This window comes from Mauremys reevesii, linkage group 4 (genome assembly GCF_016161935.1).
Source record: "Mauremys reevesii isolate NIE-2019 linkage group 4, ASM1616193v1, whole genome shotgun sequence".
NCBI classification, from domain to species: domain Eukaryota; kingdom Metazoa; phylum Chordata; order Testudines; family Geoemydidae; genus Mauremys; species Mauremys reevesii.
The window spans coordinates 145,816,753-145,833,331 of NC_052626.1; the positions used below are offsets into that span (position 1 = coordinate 145,816,753).

At 57.5% G+C, this 16,579-nt stretch overlaps 1 protein-coding gene across 1 annotated transcript; it reads right to left on the bottom strand.

Annotated features, from left to right (window-relative positions):
- Positions 1–1,197: 1,197 nt before the first annotated feature.
- Positions 1,198–16,241, bottom strand: LOC120403220 (integrin alpha-M-like). Its single transcript, XM_039534079.1, has 30 exons — positions 15,908–16,241; positions 15,533–15,647; positions 15,280–15,383; positions 14,915–14,979; positions 13,923–14,037; positions 13,618–13,748; positions 12,695–12,840; positions 12,153–12,306; positions 11,259–11,409; positions 10,813–10,886; positions 10,341–10,470; positions 9,969–10,117; positions 9,463–9,603; positions 8,955–9,161; positions 8,358–8,488; positions 7,869–8,026; positions 7,547–7,701; positions 7,251–7,382; positions 6,011–6,084; positions 5,518–5,659; positions 5,191–5,304; positions 5,000–5,079; positions 3,671–3,754; positions 3,435–3,513; positions 3,072–3,179; positions 2,750–2,833; positions 2,460–2,573; positions 2,153–2,245; positions 1,876–1,986; positions 1,198–1,700 (listed from the first exon to the last, which is right to left on the bottom strand). The coding sequence occupies exons 1-30, from the start codon at positions 15,942–15,944 to the stop codon at positions 1,578–1,580; spliced, it is 3,501 nt and encodes a 1,166-aa protein (XP_039390013.1). The 5' UTR covers positions 15,945–16,241; the 3' UTR covers positions 1,198–1,577.
- Between the last annotated feature and the right edge of the window lie 338 nt (positions 16,242–16,579).

Consider the following 16,579-nt stretch of genomic DNA (forward strand, 5'->3'; position numbering starts at 1 on the left):
TTTCAGTGCGTCAGCCCCCTTCGGGTCCGGCTCTCTCACTGGGGTGAGCCCATTGGCTTCCCCGCCTCCTGGGCCCAAACTTTGGCGCCTGTAGCAGCCCTGCTTCAACCCGGGAGCTCCCTGTCGTGAGTCGGCCTGAGCTGGACAGCGGAGGGAGCCGTGTACCCCCAAAGGGAGCCAGGCACCCCCGCCCTTAGCAGCCGTGGTGACTCTCAGCCAGCCCTGGAAAAGCAGGCGGGTTCTTAGATGCCTGGAACACACAGGGCCGGCTCTGGCTTTTTGCCGCCCCAAGCAAACAAACCTGCGGGCCGGCCGGAGCAGTGAGGGGCGGAGGGGGGGAACAAACCAACCCGCGGGCTGAACGGAGTGCGGGTGCAGGGGGACTCCCAGCCCTGCAGATGTGCCCTGGGCAGCGGGGGGGGGTGAGGGGGGGAGTGGAGAGAAGGGGAGCGGGGCACTTGCCACGCCACCTGCCAGGAGGGCTCCACGCCGCTCTAATCGGTGGGGAGGGAAGGACGTGGGCTGCCCTGCTGGGCTTGCTACAAACCGGGCACTGCTCCCAGCAGGGCGCTCCTCTCCTCCGCGCTGCCGCCCCCTACAGGGCGGCTGGAGCAGCGAAGGAAAAAAGAAAAAAACCTGTGGGGGCGGCCGAAGTAGCGAAGCTAAAAAAAAAAAGGATTGGCCAGGATGCCGCCCCTTGGAATCTGCCGCCCCAAGCACGAGCTGGCTGGGCTGGTGGCTGGAGCCGACTCTGGGAACACAGCATTGAAACCCCGTGGTTAGCACAGAGAGCAGAAAGTTACAGCACAGTCCATCTGGGTTGGTTCAGACTCGCCCTCTGAAACCTCTTTTGTCCCAGGATGGAAGCTTCTCCTCCTGCCTCCAGCAGCCCACACTTAACAACCTCACCCGGCCCCTCCCCAGCCCTTTGTCCTCCAGCTGGTCACACCCGGCTGGCTTCCTGCGGAGGGTTTGGCCATCCCTGGTCGTCAGTTGCTAGGTATGAAATGTCTGCGCAATTGGAGTGACCATTATCTTCTCAGGCTCTCCATGGGCATGGGGGCCAGGCCAGGCATCAGTCACACCTGCAAAGAGTAAAAGCCGTTCCCCCCCACACACCTAGCTAACCATGCATCACATAGGTGAAACTGAGGCACACACAATAGTCATCCAAAATATTATGAAAAATTCCCGCTTGGTCACAACAATACACTGCAATCGCACCTGTCTTCTTTTTAATAAACCGCACACACTGAGCTCCTTAGCATCCATTGCTTTGCGAGAGGGTTCACGTCCCATATTGTTCTAATCTAGCATAGCACAGATCTCTCATCCGCTCGGGATAGAACCTAGGAGGCCTGTCTCCCAGCTTCCCCCAGCCGCTCTAACCACTAGACCTCACTCCCCTCCCAGAGCTGGGGAGAGAACTCACAAGTCCAGACTCCCAACCCCACATCGTTGTTATAGGGCGATGTTCTGAGTAGGTCATCAGGGTGCAGATCCAGAGCGGTCAATGGGGGGCAGATGTTGGGAAGGGCAGATCCACAGCATCCTGGGGCAGGGGTGGGGCAGGGGGGCTATTGTTTGGGGATGTCAGGGCTGAGGCAGACATTGGCACAGTTGCTCTGGCCCAGCCTGGCTCCAACACCGTCCCTCGTGTCCTCCATCATCTCCTTGTACTGGCGCTTGAAGAAATTAAGCTGGTAGGAGACAGAGGGGAGAGATGGTGAGAGAGCTGGATGGACAGACTCACATCCTGGGTCAGAGGGATGGGATGTGGGACCCTCTCCCCTCCCCCATCAGCTGGGAGGGCCAGAGGCCCCGCCCCCAGGGTGATGGGCTGTGGGGGAGGGGTCCGAGCCCTGCCCCACTCACCTTGTAGAGGGCTGTGGTGATGAGAGCCAGCAGGACCAGGCCCCCCACGCTGCTGCCCACGACGATGGGCAGGTAGTTATAGACCTCGGAGCGCTCCACCACCGTCTGCACCTGGGGGAGAGGGGCTGTGAGATGGGGACCCAGGAGTCCTGGCACCATCACCCGCCCCTGCTCTAACACACCAGACCCAGAGCAGGGACAGGACCCAGGAGTCCTGGCTCCCAGCTCTAACCACTAGCCGATGCTCTCTCTATCCCAGGCGCAGTCACTCTGGTACCTGGCGCTGGACGAATCCCTCCTTCTGGATGTATTTCTCCTCCTCGTATTCAATCCGGGCCTCGCTCACCAGACTCACTTTCTGCTGCTGAGTCTGGAACAGAGAAATTCACCATCCCTGACCGGAAATGACACAAACCAGCCCAGAGCATCGTCCCAGGGGAACCCAGAGCAATTTACAGGCTGTTCACACAGGGGCAATCCATTGCCCGGCACTGAGATGCAGCCACCTCTGGGGAGGGGCACCGGGGCTGTTCACTTGGGGAGATCTCTTGCGTGGTGCTGGGAGGCAGAGGCAGCTCTCGTACCTGGGAGACCCACTGGAAGCTGACGTTCCCTTTGATCATGAACTCCAGCGGCTGCTGCATTTCCAGGGCGGCGATTCTGCACCGGATCTTCTTACAGGTGGCCACGGAGCAGTCCTGGGGGTGGAAGGATATCGCCGGGTGAGGCAGGGGGTGTGCATGGGCTCAGCATGGCCATGTGGGTCTGGGTCTGTCTATAGCAGGGGTCCCTCACCCAGCCCAGCCCCCCACTCGCTGTCTGCGTTAGTGTCAAGTGAAAAGGGCTGCTGGGACCAGCACCGGCCTGTACTCACCAGCAGGGGGCGCTCGCTCATCTGCATCACAAAGTCCTTCGAACCGGGCGTGTCAGCCTCACTGGTGCACTGAGCCAGGTGGGGCTGGGGAGGGAGAGACAAGGTATTAATGAGGGTGGGAAGGGAACACAGGACCTTTCCCCTCTAGGGGGCGCCAGCTACAATCCAGCACCAGCGGAGGGGACTGGCTGGCTGTGGGGAGTCGGGGGAACATGTGGCCTATCCCCACTAGGCAGCCTGTCCCAGCAGGGGGCGCTGTAGGGCAGAGCAGGCGTCACTGGGTCCATCTCACACACACACAAGGGCAGGGAGAGGCAGGTACCTTGGAGGGGACGACCTCAGAGGCGTCCCACACCCGGACCCCGCTCAGCTCCACGGGGAACTGGAACGTGACCGAGATGGGGACGCGTCGCTGCCGCAGGTTCTTGACCTGAAAGAAACAGACTCTCCATAGGGCACTGCAGGAAGAAAACCCAGGAGCTCTGATCCCCAATCCCCTATTCAATCCACAGACCTCACTCCCATCCCTGAGCTGGGGATAGAACCCAGGAGTCCTGGTTCCCAGGCCACCCCCACCCCTCTCTGCTCTAACCCTCAGACCCCACTCAAGCAATTCTACTCTATCCCCCTCCTCTGAGCCCTCTCCCCATCCCCCCCCACACACACTCTGTGCCACTGGCCTCACCTCATACCAATGTGTCACTGGCACACTTGTCCCTGCCTCCTCGGCAGAAAAGTTGATATACTTGGTCGACTCCTCAAGGCTGGGGGAGGAAAAGGGTGGAAGGAACAAGAGAGACAGGAGTGGGTGAGTGTAATGGAGAGTGACAGTGGGATGTCATGTCCAGAAGGGGGCGCTGTGTGCAGGGAGCAGGGGTCCCAGTAGGGGGCACTCTCCCCACCGTCTCCGCACTGACCTACCTGGTGAGGATGATGAAGATGCCGTACTTGACCGGCAGCTCCGCCTGGTGAATCATGCGCTCAGTGATGGGGCCACCATTGTCACTGGGGGCAGGGGAGGGCAAAGGAGAGAGATGTGAAGAGAAACCACCAATTAACTTTACAGGGAGAATGCGCCAGAGTCCACTGCCCTGCACAATATTGGACTGCACTGCAAAGAACCATCCTCCTGCTCTGCTCCATAGATCGCTGTGCCACACAGCACTGCCCTGCATGAAATACCCGTGCCTGTACCCTAAGTCACTGTATTGCACCGTACACCAAAAGTCTGGGTTATACACCACTGTACTGCACTGCAATATAGGTCACTGCAGAACACCATATTCCATTGCACTGCACCATACACCACTGCCCTGCCCTGCCTCATACATCACAGCACTGCACCATACACCATTGGTCTGGGTTATACATCACTGCACCACGGTGCAGCCTACATTGCAGCACTGTGCCATATGTCACTGCCCTACACCATACTCTGCTGTGGTGCACCATATGCCACTGCTCTGGTTTATACCCCACTGCACCACCTTGCAGTATATGTCAGTGTGCTGCACCACAATCCACTGCACTACAGTGCACCATATGCCAGTGCTGTGGATTATACAACAACATTGCATTACCCTCCAGTTTACATCACTGTACTGCACCATACTCCACTTCTTTAGGTATGGATCACTGCACCACCCTGAAGTACAGATAACTGTACTGTGCCACACAGCCCTTCCCTGAGCATACAGCGTTGCACAATGCCTCTCAGCATGCATCACTGCCCTGCACCATTACACCACGGCTGTCTGCCCTGGGGCAGCGTACTAGCCATCATCAGCCAGCACGGTGCATCATGCATTGGGCTGCATCACACTGCTCTGCCTGGCTTTATGGCATCTGCCACTCAGCAGTGCCACACATCACTGTGCTGCACTGCATCCGAGGCCACTGAGCTGCTGTGCCCTCCACTCAATGGCATCACTGCACTGCATGCCACTTCCCCCCAACATCATTGCATTTCACTGCACCAGGAGTTGTGGAACTGCCATTGCCCCATACATCACTGCAATGCCGCATGTATAACTGTATTGCACTGCAGCATACAGCACTGCAATACACCTGACCGCATTTCACTGGAGCACACATCACTGCACTAACCTGCAGTCTGCACCAGGTGCCACATACCACACGCTACACATCAATGGACTAAACCATGCACCACACTCCACTGCACTGCCCTACACACCTACCTCTCCACACTGCCTCCCACGCTGCCCTCTGTGGCCTGCATGCCCCCCTCACCTGCTGGTTTTGGCTGTGATCTGCAGACTGTCCCCCAGATCAGCTTTGGGGGAGACGTCAAATGTGGCGATGAAAATGGCCTGGAAAACACATGTGGGGTGAGAGGGAGCCAGGCTCAGGGCCTGGGGAACTGCCAGAGAAAGCAGGGGATGGGCAGTGATAGGCTACCGGGGGTGGGGGTGCAACCGTACTTCGGCCCCGCTCCAGAAGATGGGGTGGTTGATGTGGCAGGTGCTGTTCCTCTGACTCTGCTCCTCGGAGCCCACGGCCGAGCTGCACTTAACGGTCATGGCCCTCCTGTTAGACTGAGCACAGGGGACCAGCTAGTGAGAGATGCAGCCCCCAGTATCCCTACTGAGCCGCTCCCCTGCTCCCTGCAGCACGGTGCCCCCGCCGAGCCCCCCCACCTGCTCTCTGCAGCACAGCACCCCCTATTGAGCCCCCTGCCTGCTCCCTGCCCCATCCCCTGTATCCTGCCCCCACCCCATGTCTGCAGTGCTTGGGGGGATTGATGGTACCTGGAGCAGCAAGACCCGGCGGTAGGACAGCGCGGCCGGGTAGAAGAACTGCACCGTGGTGTTGTAGGAATTCTCCCCGTGATTCTGGATGGAGACGGTGGTGTTGAGTTCAGGGGTGTCTCCCACCACCAGGGTGCTCAAGCTAAGGGGGAGAGAAAGGGGTGAGCTTCCTCAGGGAGGCCAGTGCCCCAGCATCGCTGCAAGCTTCCTCAAGGCAGTGCCCAGCAGAGGGAACCAGTGCTGTGAGCTCCCTATAACAGTGCCCAGATGGGAACCCCACACAGCCCCTAATGCCGCAGTGGTGCAAGCTTCTTATAAAAGTGCCCAGCTGGGGTCCCCAGTGCTGCCAGCTTCCTGTATCGGTGCCCAGTCAGATGCCACAAGGAAATATGGGGGGATCTCCAGCTGGGTGCTGCAGATCTGAGGCCTGATCGAGCTGGACGGGTCCCACTGTGGAAGTTATCTGCGGGGGAAGGCAGAGGGGGTGACTTACCCTGAGAAACTGAAGGAAATTTGTAGTTCATCAGTGCAGACTCTGTCACTGCCGCAGTCCTTCTCAAACAGGAGCTAGGGAGAGATCCCAGGGGAGGGGGGGAAGGGAGCAGGGGTCAGGGTGGTTAGGAAGGGACCGGAGCAAAACTCAGCCAGCATTGTCACCCATCAGATAATCTCAATTATCACCAGTACCAGCAATACAGTCTGAAACAGCATCACCAAGAACACAACGGCTGCATTCGCCCCCTACACTGTTACCTGCACCACTGCATTCTCAACCCACCACCAGCACCAAGACAGTCTGAGCGGTCAACTCCACCAGCAGCAGAACCGTCAACAAGTGCCCTACAATCTCAACCACAACCAGCATCAACATCAACACAGTCTGAACTAACACCACCACTAGCAATATAGATGCAACAGCCTCTGCCAATGCTAGCACTCCCACTACAGTCTCAATCACCACTTCCACCACTATCTACATTAAAGTGTCAACCAACACTGTCACAATGACATAACCACTACAACCTCAGCCAACATTGTAACCAAGACCATTACAATCTCACCAACCACCGCTACCAATATAGTCTGAAACAACAGTTACCGGCACAGCCACTGTAACTACAACTAACACGGTAACTAACAGAATTACAATCTCAACCATAATAGAGTGTCAATAGAGTCTTAAACAATAGTCACCAACCAGTCACCCACAACAACCACAAACTATACCACTACAATCACTGCTACCCATCAGTATATTCTGTACCAATACAGTAACTAACACAACCATTATGACCTCAACCAACATTGTCACCAATACAACTACAATCTCAACACAACCATCACCACAAATACAGTCTGCTCCAGCACAAGCAACAAAGCCACAACAACCTGAACCAATACTGCCACCAAGACCATTACAGTCTGAACCAATATCACCCATACTATAATGACTACAACCTCAAACCATACTATCACCAAGATCACTACAATCTGAACCAACATCACTAACACAACTGCTTCAACCTCAGCTTACATTATCACCAAAAGCACTGCAGTCCTATCCAACAACACAACCAATTCAACCTCACCCAGCACTGTCAGACACATTACAATTTTACCCATCAACACAGATCATCAATACAGGCTACTCCAGCACTGCAACCAAACCCACATCCGCTACAACCATCTTTGATACTGTCACAAACACCATTGTGTGGCCCTGGCAGCCTTACCAGGTCTGCAGTCATCACAGTGGAGTCCTCACTCAGGATGGGTCTGAGGTGGCCGGCAGCAGTGATGGGCTCCCCCATCAGGGTGTAGTTGAGGCGCAGGGTGATGGGGGTCAGGGTGTCCTCTGGGCAGAGCTGGGGAGATAGAAAGACACATCGGGCCTCTGAAAGGAAAGGGGGGCTTGGGGCTGTGTGGGACCCGGAGAGAGGTTTGTTCTCTGGGTGATTTGGGAGCAAGATGCAGGGTTGGAGGGGCAGACACAGCAGGAGGGGAAGGAGTTAGGATCCCCCACACTCACAGGTAACATTATCTGGTACGTCTCACATTTCTTCTCGACGCCGAGCCGCAGCTCCCTGCTCAGGACGGGGCCGCTGGAGTCGAAGGCGGCTCGGATCCTTGTCTGCTCGGGGTCCAGGGCCAGGCTGTACTGGATGGTGCTGAAGATCCCAGCACCTACAGGGGAGGGAAAATGAGGTACACAGAGAGACTGAGAACGGAAACCTTAACGAGAAATGGGACACGGGGCCTTTCCCCTCTAGGGGGCGCTGGCTCCGATCCATCCCCAGGGCAGGGGACTGGCTGGCTCAGGAGGGAGGGGAGCGGGGGTGGTTTGGTCTGACCTAGGCTGTCCATGGTGTTCTTAGTGACGGTGAAGCAGACCTCTGCCCTGCTGGCCTCCGTGTTGAGCGGCTCCTGCCCCTGGCAGTCGAAGGCCGAGGTGGGGATCGTGGGGGGCTGGAAGCTGATGGAGACCCTGACTCTGAGCACCGGCCGGGACCTGCCATGGGGGGAACAGAACCATCACCCAGCTGCTCTCTGCAATGGGGCCAGGCCCCCTCCCGCCCCCGAGTCTCCCACCCAGCCTGGATGTGCTCACAACACCCCAGGGAGATGGGTTATGGACACTCAGTTCTGCTTGAGGAGATGCTGGGGGGTAGAAGAAGAGAGCAGCAGAGCTGTCATTGTGCCATTCTCCAGCAGGGGGCAGCAGTCACACACACACACACACACACACACACACACACACACACACACACACACACACACACACACACACACACAGTCTGTGACTGCCACGTGGATCAGTGCAACAACACAGAGTAACTCACCTCAGCAGCAGGACCTGCCCTTGTGCCCCCACCGCGATGTCTGGGAGTCCGTCCCCTGTCAGGTCTGTCCCGCCACTGACGGCCTGGCCAAAGTAGTGCAGCGTGCTGGGAAACAGCGACCCCTCGATGCGCTGTGGGGCAGAGAGAGCAGTAAGGGGCGGGGAAGGGGAGGCTGTACTGTATAATGGGCACTAGGGGCAGCAGAGGGTGAGGGGTGGGGAAGGGGCGGCTGTGCTGTATAATGGGCACTAGGGGGCAGCGGAGGGTGAGGATGGGAAGGGGCGGCTGTGCTGTATAATGGGCACTAGGGGGCAGCAGAGGGTGAGGGGTGGGGAAGGGGCGGCTGTGCTGTATAATGGGCACTAGGGGGCAGCAGAGGGTGAGGGGTGGGGAAGGGGCGGCTGTGCTGTATAATGGGCACTAGGGGCAGCGGAGGGTGGGGGTGGGGAAGGGGTGGCTGTACTGTATAATGGGCACTAGGGGGCAGTGGAGGATGGGAACTAAGAAAGGGGCTAATGGCCACAAGGGGACCATGGGGCCCCTATAACATCCCTTCACTACTGTGTGTTGACCCCACCTCCCAGGAGCTGGGCTCACCTGTCTGTACTGGGGACTGAGGCCTCCCTTTTCCCCATGGAAGATGTACAAGGCCCCACGATTTTCGTTCTCCATGGGGGCCCCGATGGCCACGTCCGTCTGTCCATCCCCACTGATGTCCCCGATTTCGGACATGCTGGCCCCAAAGCGCCCGAATGCCTGCCCCGTCTGCCCCTGCAGTGTTCTCCTACGCCTCAGCATCGCCCCCTGCAGGCCAGATTCAAAGACGCACATGGAAAATAGATCAGCATCGACTGTGAGGGTCAGTGCCTCCAACTGAGCCTCCCCATGCCTCTCCCAGCAACAGAGCACCCCCTAGTGCTGCATTGGGGCCAGCACGCACTGCCAGGGGAGCCTCTACTGAGCCCCCCACCCTGCTCCCTGGAGCACAGTGCCCAGGTATCACGGTGTTTATTTTCATAGTATCCCAGCCCCACGGCAGGCAGCCCAGGTAAAATGCGAAGCCCAGGCCATCCACCTTTCCCATGGCCCTGCTTGTCTCTCCTACCTGCCGGCTAAACGAGCAAATATAGACGCGCCCTCCATTCAGAGGTGTATAGTACATGGGGGCTCCGATCAGAACCAGGTCCGTGCTCCCATCTCTGTCGAGGTCCACAGCGCACAGCGTACCCCCGAAATACGAGCCGACCTGGAGGGACAGAGAAGTCACCCCTTCATTTTAGTCACTTCCTCCTTCTTCTCCCACTGGGAACCCCCTCCCCCCCACACACATAGCTTGCTGGGAGCAGGATTCAATCCCCATGTTCATTCCATCCTCTCCCTCACCCACTCTTTACACACAGCAGGTGGTGCTATTCGCGTAGCTGAAGTTGCGTATCTTAGGTCGACCCCCACCCCAGTGTAGACCGAGCCTGAGTCTTTCTGACTGAATCATTCCGGAAGGTGAAGCAAAACACATGGTGTCAAAATCTTACCGGCTTCCTCCAGTCCCCAGCCACCATCCCCACCCCTCACACGCACACATCTCCACATTGTCTGTAACGCTCCCCAGACCTGCTCCCCCTGCAGCTCCCATCTGGGTGTCCATTGTCCGTCACTGGTATCCCGGCTGAACAGGACGACTTTGCCGGTGTGTTGGTAGCGAGGGGCCCCGACCACGTAGCTGCTCTGCCCATTGGCTGTGACGACCTGAGACGAATAACCTCAAAGGAAGAGAGGGACGTGGGGAGGTGAGATGGGAAACAGCCGTACAACAGTGCTGCACAGGGATCCCTTGCCCGAACTGAGATGCAGCCACTTCTGGGGTGGGGTACGGGGTTAGTTTACTCAGGCAGCCCTCACCTGGTGCTGAGATGGAGCTGCTGCTGGGGTGGGGTGCAGGGGCTGTTTAAATAGGTAAGGGAAGCTCGGTGGGTTTGTTCTTACCGAGGTAAGCATCATTCATGTCAGTGGAGGTTCTGGATACATTGATGAAGCTGGGCTTCCTGCCGCTCCCGTACAGGTATATCCCACCGGACCAGTCATAGGGTCCCACCGCTCCCAGCACAGGCCCGTCCTAAACCGACACGCACGGCAAAGGGGAAATTACAGGAAATGGACAGCACAGGAAATATTTACGAGACCTCCCCACCACCTGCAGCACAGCACAGCTTAGCATGGCACTGGGGAGTGCCAGGGGAGACAGGGCCCCCTACTGAGGTCCCCACTGGCAGGACAGCCCCACTCTCAGGCACTGTGGGAAAACCACCTCCCACGCTGCTCCTCCAGCAATCTGGGCTAATAAAGGGCCATCTGCCTTTCAGGCATTAACCCAGCCTGATGCTACTTAGGCTGAAAGCGCTGTCAGGTCCCAGCACACGGCAGCGTGGGACATGCCCCGGGGCCAGGCGTCACTCACAGGGGACAGCAGGGAGCTGAATCCTTCCTGAGACATCTCCAGCTGGAAGGAGCTGCCGCTCTGGGACTGGGTGCCTGGGGCAGAGACAGACAGACAGACACGGGAGAGACCATCACAGACGGTAAAGGCCCCTTGTCCCATTCCCTGAGCCAGCCCTTCTCCCCACCTTGAGGCTGGATTGGATCCAGCGTCTCCTAGGGAGAAGTCCCTGTATCCCATTCCTCAACCCCTTGAGCCAGCCAGTCCCCTGCCCGGGGGCCCCGGATGAGAAAGGCATTACGGGGATCTATGGAGATAGATCAGTAGATGGATGTTGGATGGGGAAAGAGAGGCTATTTGGGGCCTATGTGAGCTTTGGATTCCCAGCTGCTCCCCGTCCCATCTCAGCCTTGAAAAGCCATTTTTAGAGCCCAGGGCCAGTGCGGCCCCTCCCCCAGCTCTGGTACCTTCGATGGCGAAGATCTTCTCCTGCAGCTGGCTCTGGATGCCCTGGAGGGCATCGAAATTGTCCACCTGGAAGACGTGCTCATCGGTGGGCTCAGAGGCGATCACATGGAGCTCCTGTTGGGCAGTATCACTGGAGAAGGCGTCGCCGACCTTAATGGAGTAGAGGGAGGTACAGAGACCAGGGCATTGAGGTCAGTCATAGGCCAAGAACCTGGGCAAATACCCTCCCGTCCCAAGCCCTGCTGGGGCTTCAAGAGGCCCCGCTCAGCCAGCACCATGTGCCGCTCCGGGGTGTGGGCGTGGGATGCACTGGAGCTGTGCTGTGATAATCTACACTTTAAGGCCAATCATTAGTTCAATACTTCTTCCCCCACGGGACAGTAGATGCTGTTCACTAGCTGACATGAGGGTTGAGTGACAGGTCAGCTTAGGGAGGACCAGAGCCATTGTTTGCGCCCCAAGTGCGTGCAGAAAATGAAATCACAGTACTGAGAACGGGGTGATTTTGTAAAATCCTGCGTCTGTGGGAGAAGGTGTCCCAGGAACCCCTTGGTCAAGTCAGCCCACATGTGGATCACTAATCCTACCCTGGAAGCACACGAAATGTCAAGGCCATCGGAGTGGGCATGTGGATTGGAGGGCAGTGAGAATACCCCCACCTTCGAGTAGACAACACTGCTGAACCTGACCAATAGCCGCTCATTCTGGCTAGTGAAACTGCAGCTCGGCTATAGCGCCACACCCTGGCTCAGTTACAGCCTGGCTTCAGTTCGTCTCCACAACCTCTGTGCCGGTGCCCTCCCATGTTTGATGGTACCATCCCCCAACACCACCACTGTATTCCTGGACACGGGCTCAGATCCATACTACTTCTTCACAAGGCTGTGGCTCACCCCGATGGCGTAGCGGACGATTCCAGCTCTCTCAGCCTCGGGGACGGCATCTGAATAAGAAAGCAGGTCTCCAATTTTCGCCCCATCTGTGATCACAATGAGAACCTTGGTGGCCTCATCCTGAGCGCCTCTCCCAGTGGTGAACAGCTCCTGCCTGGAAAAAGGAGGGTTGGGAATGACTGGGAGGGTTATTGATACGTAACAACCCCTAGCGCTCATCCACTGCTTTGGCATTGCAGATCTCAAAGTCCTTTACAAAGGAGGTCAGTGTCAGGGTCCCCACTTTACTGATGGGAAAACTGAGGCACCAGGAGGGGACGTGACTTGCTTAAAGTCACAACACAACAGAGGCTCAGAGCTGGCAATAGAACACTGGAGTCCTGGCTCCCAGAATCCCCCCTCCCCGCTTTAACCTACTAGTCCCCATTCCCCTCCCACAGCTGGGGATCGAACCCAGGAGTCCTGAGTCCCTGTCCCTTAGCTTGTATGTCCTTACAGCCCATTCCCTGTGGAGTCAGCACGGGGAGGAGGGCAACACCTACACCACTTTCCAGATGGCGCTGGCCGTGTGCGTCCAACCCCTGAGCTGCACGACCGACCTGACAAGGTCATCGGGGTTGCGACTCCTCCTGTACTGTGAGAAGTCGAAGTGCTCTGTAAATTCGTGCGAGTACTGCATGAGGGCGAACTGCAGGTGGAGGCAGGGGAGAAGAGAGAAAAACACCCCAGGGGTGGAGGGTAAGAAAAGCAGGAATCAGACTCAGTTAAGGGCTGGGGCAAGCGACCGGGATGTAGCTCAGGGGTAGGCAACCTATGGCACACGTGCCGAAGGTGGCACGCAAGCTGATTTTCAGGGGCACTCACACTGCCCAGGTCCTGGGCACCGGTCCAGGGGGCTCTGCATTTTAATTTAATTTTAAATGAAACTTCTTAAACATTTTAAAAACCTTATGTACTTTACATACAACAATAGTTTAATTATATATTATAGACTTATAGAACAAGACCTTCTAAAAACGTTAAAATGTATTACTGGCACACAAAACCTTAAATTATAGTGAATAAATGAAGACTCGACACACCATTTCTGAAAGGTTGCCAACCCCTGATGTAGCTGGTTCTGCAGGAATTTTTTCCTGGTTTTGGATGTAAAATCCATTGCTGGTCCCTGCAGCACAGCACCCCCTAGTGCCGCACTGGGGCATTGGGGTCAGCATTGACTGCAAGGGGAGCATGCCCCTACTAAGCCCCCAGCCCTGTTCCCCGCAGCACAGCGCCCCCTAGTGCCGCACTGGGGCAAGCACTGACTGCGAGGGGAGCGCGCCCCTACTAAGCCCCCAGCCCTGCTCCCTGCAGCACAGCTCCCCCTAGCGCTGCATTGTGGCATTGTGGTCAGCAGTGACTGGGAGTTTGCCCTCTGGCAGTACTCAGGGTACGTAATCAGGGTTCAGCCTCTGCCCGTTACCTGCGTGTCAGTGCTGCGGAAACGCTTCATGATCTCAGAGAGAAACGTCTTCATCTTTCTGAAGTTTTCTGGTCTGATGCTGCTCGAGCCGTCGATGAGGAGCGCTATGTCTGTGGCACGTCTGGGGCACTCTGAGCGGGACGGGAAAGAAATACGTCCAATTCCTGACTCAACACCACAAACATTGAGAAAACTCAGTGGAAAGAGCTAGACCAGATCAAAGGGACCATCTAGCCCGGTTTCCTGCCTCCCCCACCCCCCGCCATCGGTGGCCCCTTGGTGCCACTCCCGGGGCTGCCCCATACCTGCCAGGCTGTCCGGGATGTGTTGGAGCTGCCGGAGGCTCTGGTCCAGGAGGAAGCAGTAGCCATTGATGTACATGTTCTCCCCACAGGCCCGGTGCACGGTGGGGCCGCACACCTGGGGCATGAGAGAGGGACGGGTTCAGTAGGTGCCCCCTGAGGAGAGCACTGGGGGTGAGGGGAGTCTGCTCCCCCCATGGATATGCAGGGGAAGCCCCCACCAGGGCAGGGATCCCCATGGGGCAAACAGGACCCCAGGACCCAGCACCTGCCTCCCAGAGAGAGAACAGGGGGACATCACCTAGTCACCCCCACCATTCACAATGTCATCGCACAGTTATTGTCCCCATGGTGATTTCACCCGGTTACCCCTATCCCTCACAACATCATGTCTCAGTCACTATCTCCATGGCGATGTTCTCCTCCTCCCTGCTGTTTCAGTGCACCATTGTGGGTCCCACCATCCCCCAGACAAACATCACACCCTCGCTGTAGACACACCGTTGTTATCTAGTTACCATCTTCTGCACAAGGCCATGGCCCAGTCTTTCTAGTGGTTAGCACCCGCCTACACACGCATTGTCATTCATCCCTCACCATGGTGACACTGGCGTGTTCTGGTGATGGTGACATCATCCGGTGACCACCCTCTGCTTTCCATCAGCGCACAGAGCTCTTGTTGTGGGAAGATCACCCGCTCCTGTGATATCAGCCCATCCCCCCACCGCTGGTGTCACCCAGCCGTGAGCCTCCTGGTGACAGCAGCACACAAGCACTCAAGTCCTGTGGTAACATTACCCACCTGGCGTGTGGTGGGTGCACAGTCGGTCAGGCCCTACGGTGTCACGGTGCTGACATTTCATCCCGCTCCCATTGCTGGGGAGGGGGGGAGGAGAATCCCGTGGAATTCTGGGGGACGGGGCAGAGACTCACCCAACCCCCTGGGTACAACCCACAGACCGAGCCACTTCCCCACCCCAAGGGGTGGTACCCACCAGAAGATTGGAGCCCCGGGCAGCCAGAGACAATCCAAGGGACATGTTCACGGCATCGGGGGGCCCTGAGAGGAGAAACACGCCAACACCAGGGTGAGAAACCTTGTCATTGGATATGTTTAGTCCTGCGTATCTCTGAGTCATTTCGCACCCCCTCTCCCTTGTGCACCCCCTGCACCCCTGCGGCGAAGTGATGGCAAATTGTTGCATGGAAATTAGAATGCAGGAGCCCTGATTCCCAGCCTCCCCTGCTCTAACCTGCTAGACCCTACGCCGCTCCCAGACCTGGGGATGGAACCCAGGCGTCCTAGCTCCCAGACCCCCTGTGCTAACCCATTGGACACCACAGCACAGGGTGCCCCTACTCTGGATGGGGATCTCCTGGCAGCGTCTGGAGCCTGGGTCGCACTTGTAGACTTTGCCGGTTTCATTCACATCTCCCATCTGCAGCGGGGCCCCGACGATCACCCTGCAGGGAGAGAGCAGAGGGGGGTTTAGGGGACGCCCCATCACCCCTGGGTAGTGGGGCCCAGGCACGGCAGCCCAGCCAGATGGGCCCCTCAGGGGTGGATATGAGGCACGTAACTACAGGGCTCTGAGCCTGCCTTTGGCCCTTACCCCCCGGCGCTGGCTCTCCCGAACTGCACCACGCTCTGCCCGAACCCCCTGGCTGCCTCCTGGAAGGCAATGGGTCCCTCCATGTCCACGCTGAATCCACGGCTTGGGGCCAGCACTGCAGGGGTCAAACAGCCACATGTTAGTTTTCCCCATTGAGAAGGGGCCACTGGTGGGGGCTGAGGGGCCAGTCCCTCCTGGGTGTGGGACTGATTCTGAGCCCCCCACAACTATATCCCCACTCCTCTCCCAGAGCGGGGGACAGAACCCAGGTGTCCTGAGAGCCCAGCTGCTTCCATTCCCCTTCCCGAAGGTTAGGCAATGAGCAGGTGTGCGCAGGGCCTCAGGTTTTCCCCACCTCACTGGCTGGCAACTCACCTGTGCCCAGGCAAAGGAGCAGATGCAAGGGGTGCATCCTGGGAAGCTGGAGGTGGGTTGACTGCTGGGAGCGGTGTCCCGGGAGGTTTGCGGGCACTGCGGAGGAGGCAGCTGAGTGCAGAGGAAAGAGAATTGATATTGGTGCCCTGCAAAGGGAGAGAGAGATCCGCCCGGGGGAGGGGACAGGACTCAGGTGAACGAAAAAAGAAAGCTAAACTGAGCGAGACAGACACGCCACCAGCAACACTGACAGACACGGGCACGTACAAAACTGCACTGAGCCAGACAGTCACAGGGAGAGAAAGACAGACCCAGACCCCCACCTACACCAAGTGCTCGGCTCCAGGGTAAAGTTATTCATCACCAGCAATACATCTACGCTGAGCTGCAGCTAGGAGGTTACCCCTTTGATGCTAACGTAGGCAAAGCTTTTCCACCCAGCCGCCCCTCGCCTGATCCAGCCGGGCCCCTGGCTCTGCATACCCTGAGCAAGTTGAGTGCAGGGTCTCGCTTCACTTGGCCGATACGCTGCTCCTAAACCAACTGTTGTCCCCTTGCGAAAACTCAGTGGGGGTGTTTTGGTACCAGTACCAAAAAAAGGGGAAGGGTGGTTGGGAAATCCGGACCCTGAGACTGACACCCACCAGGAACAATGGGGAGAGGCCAATGCTG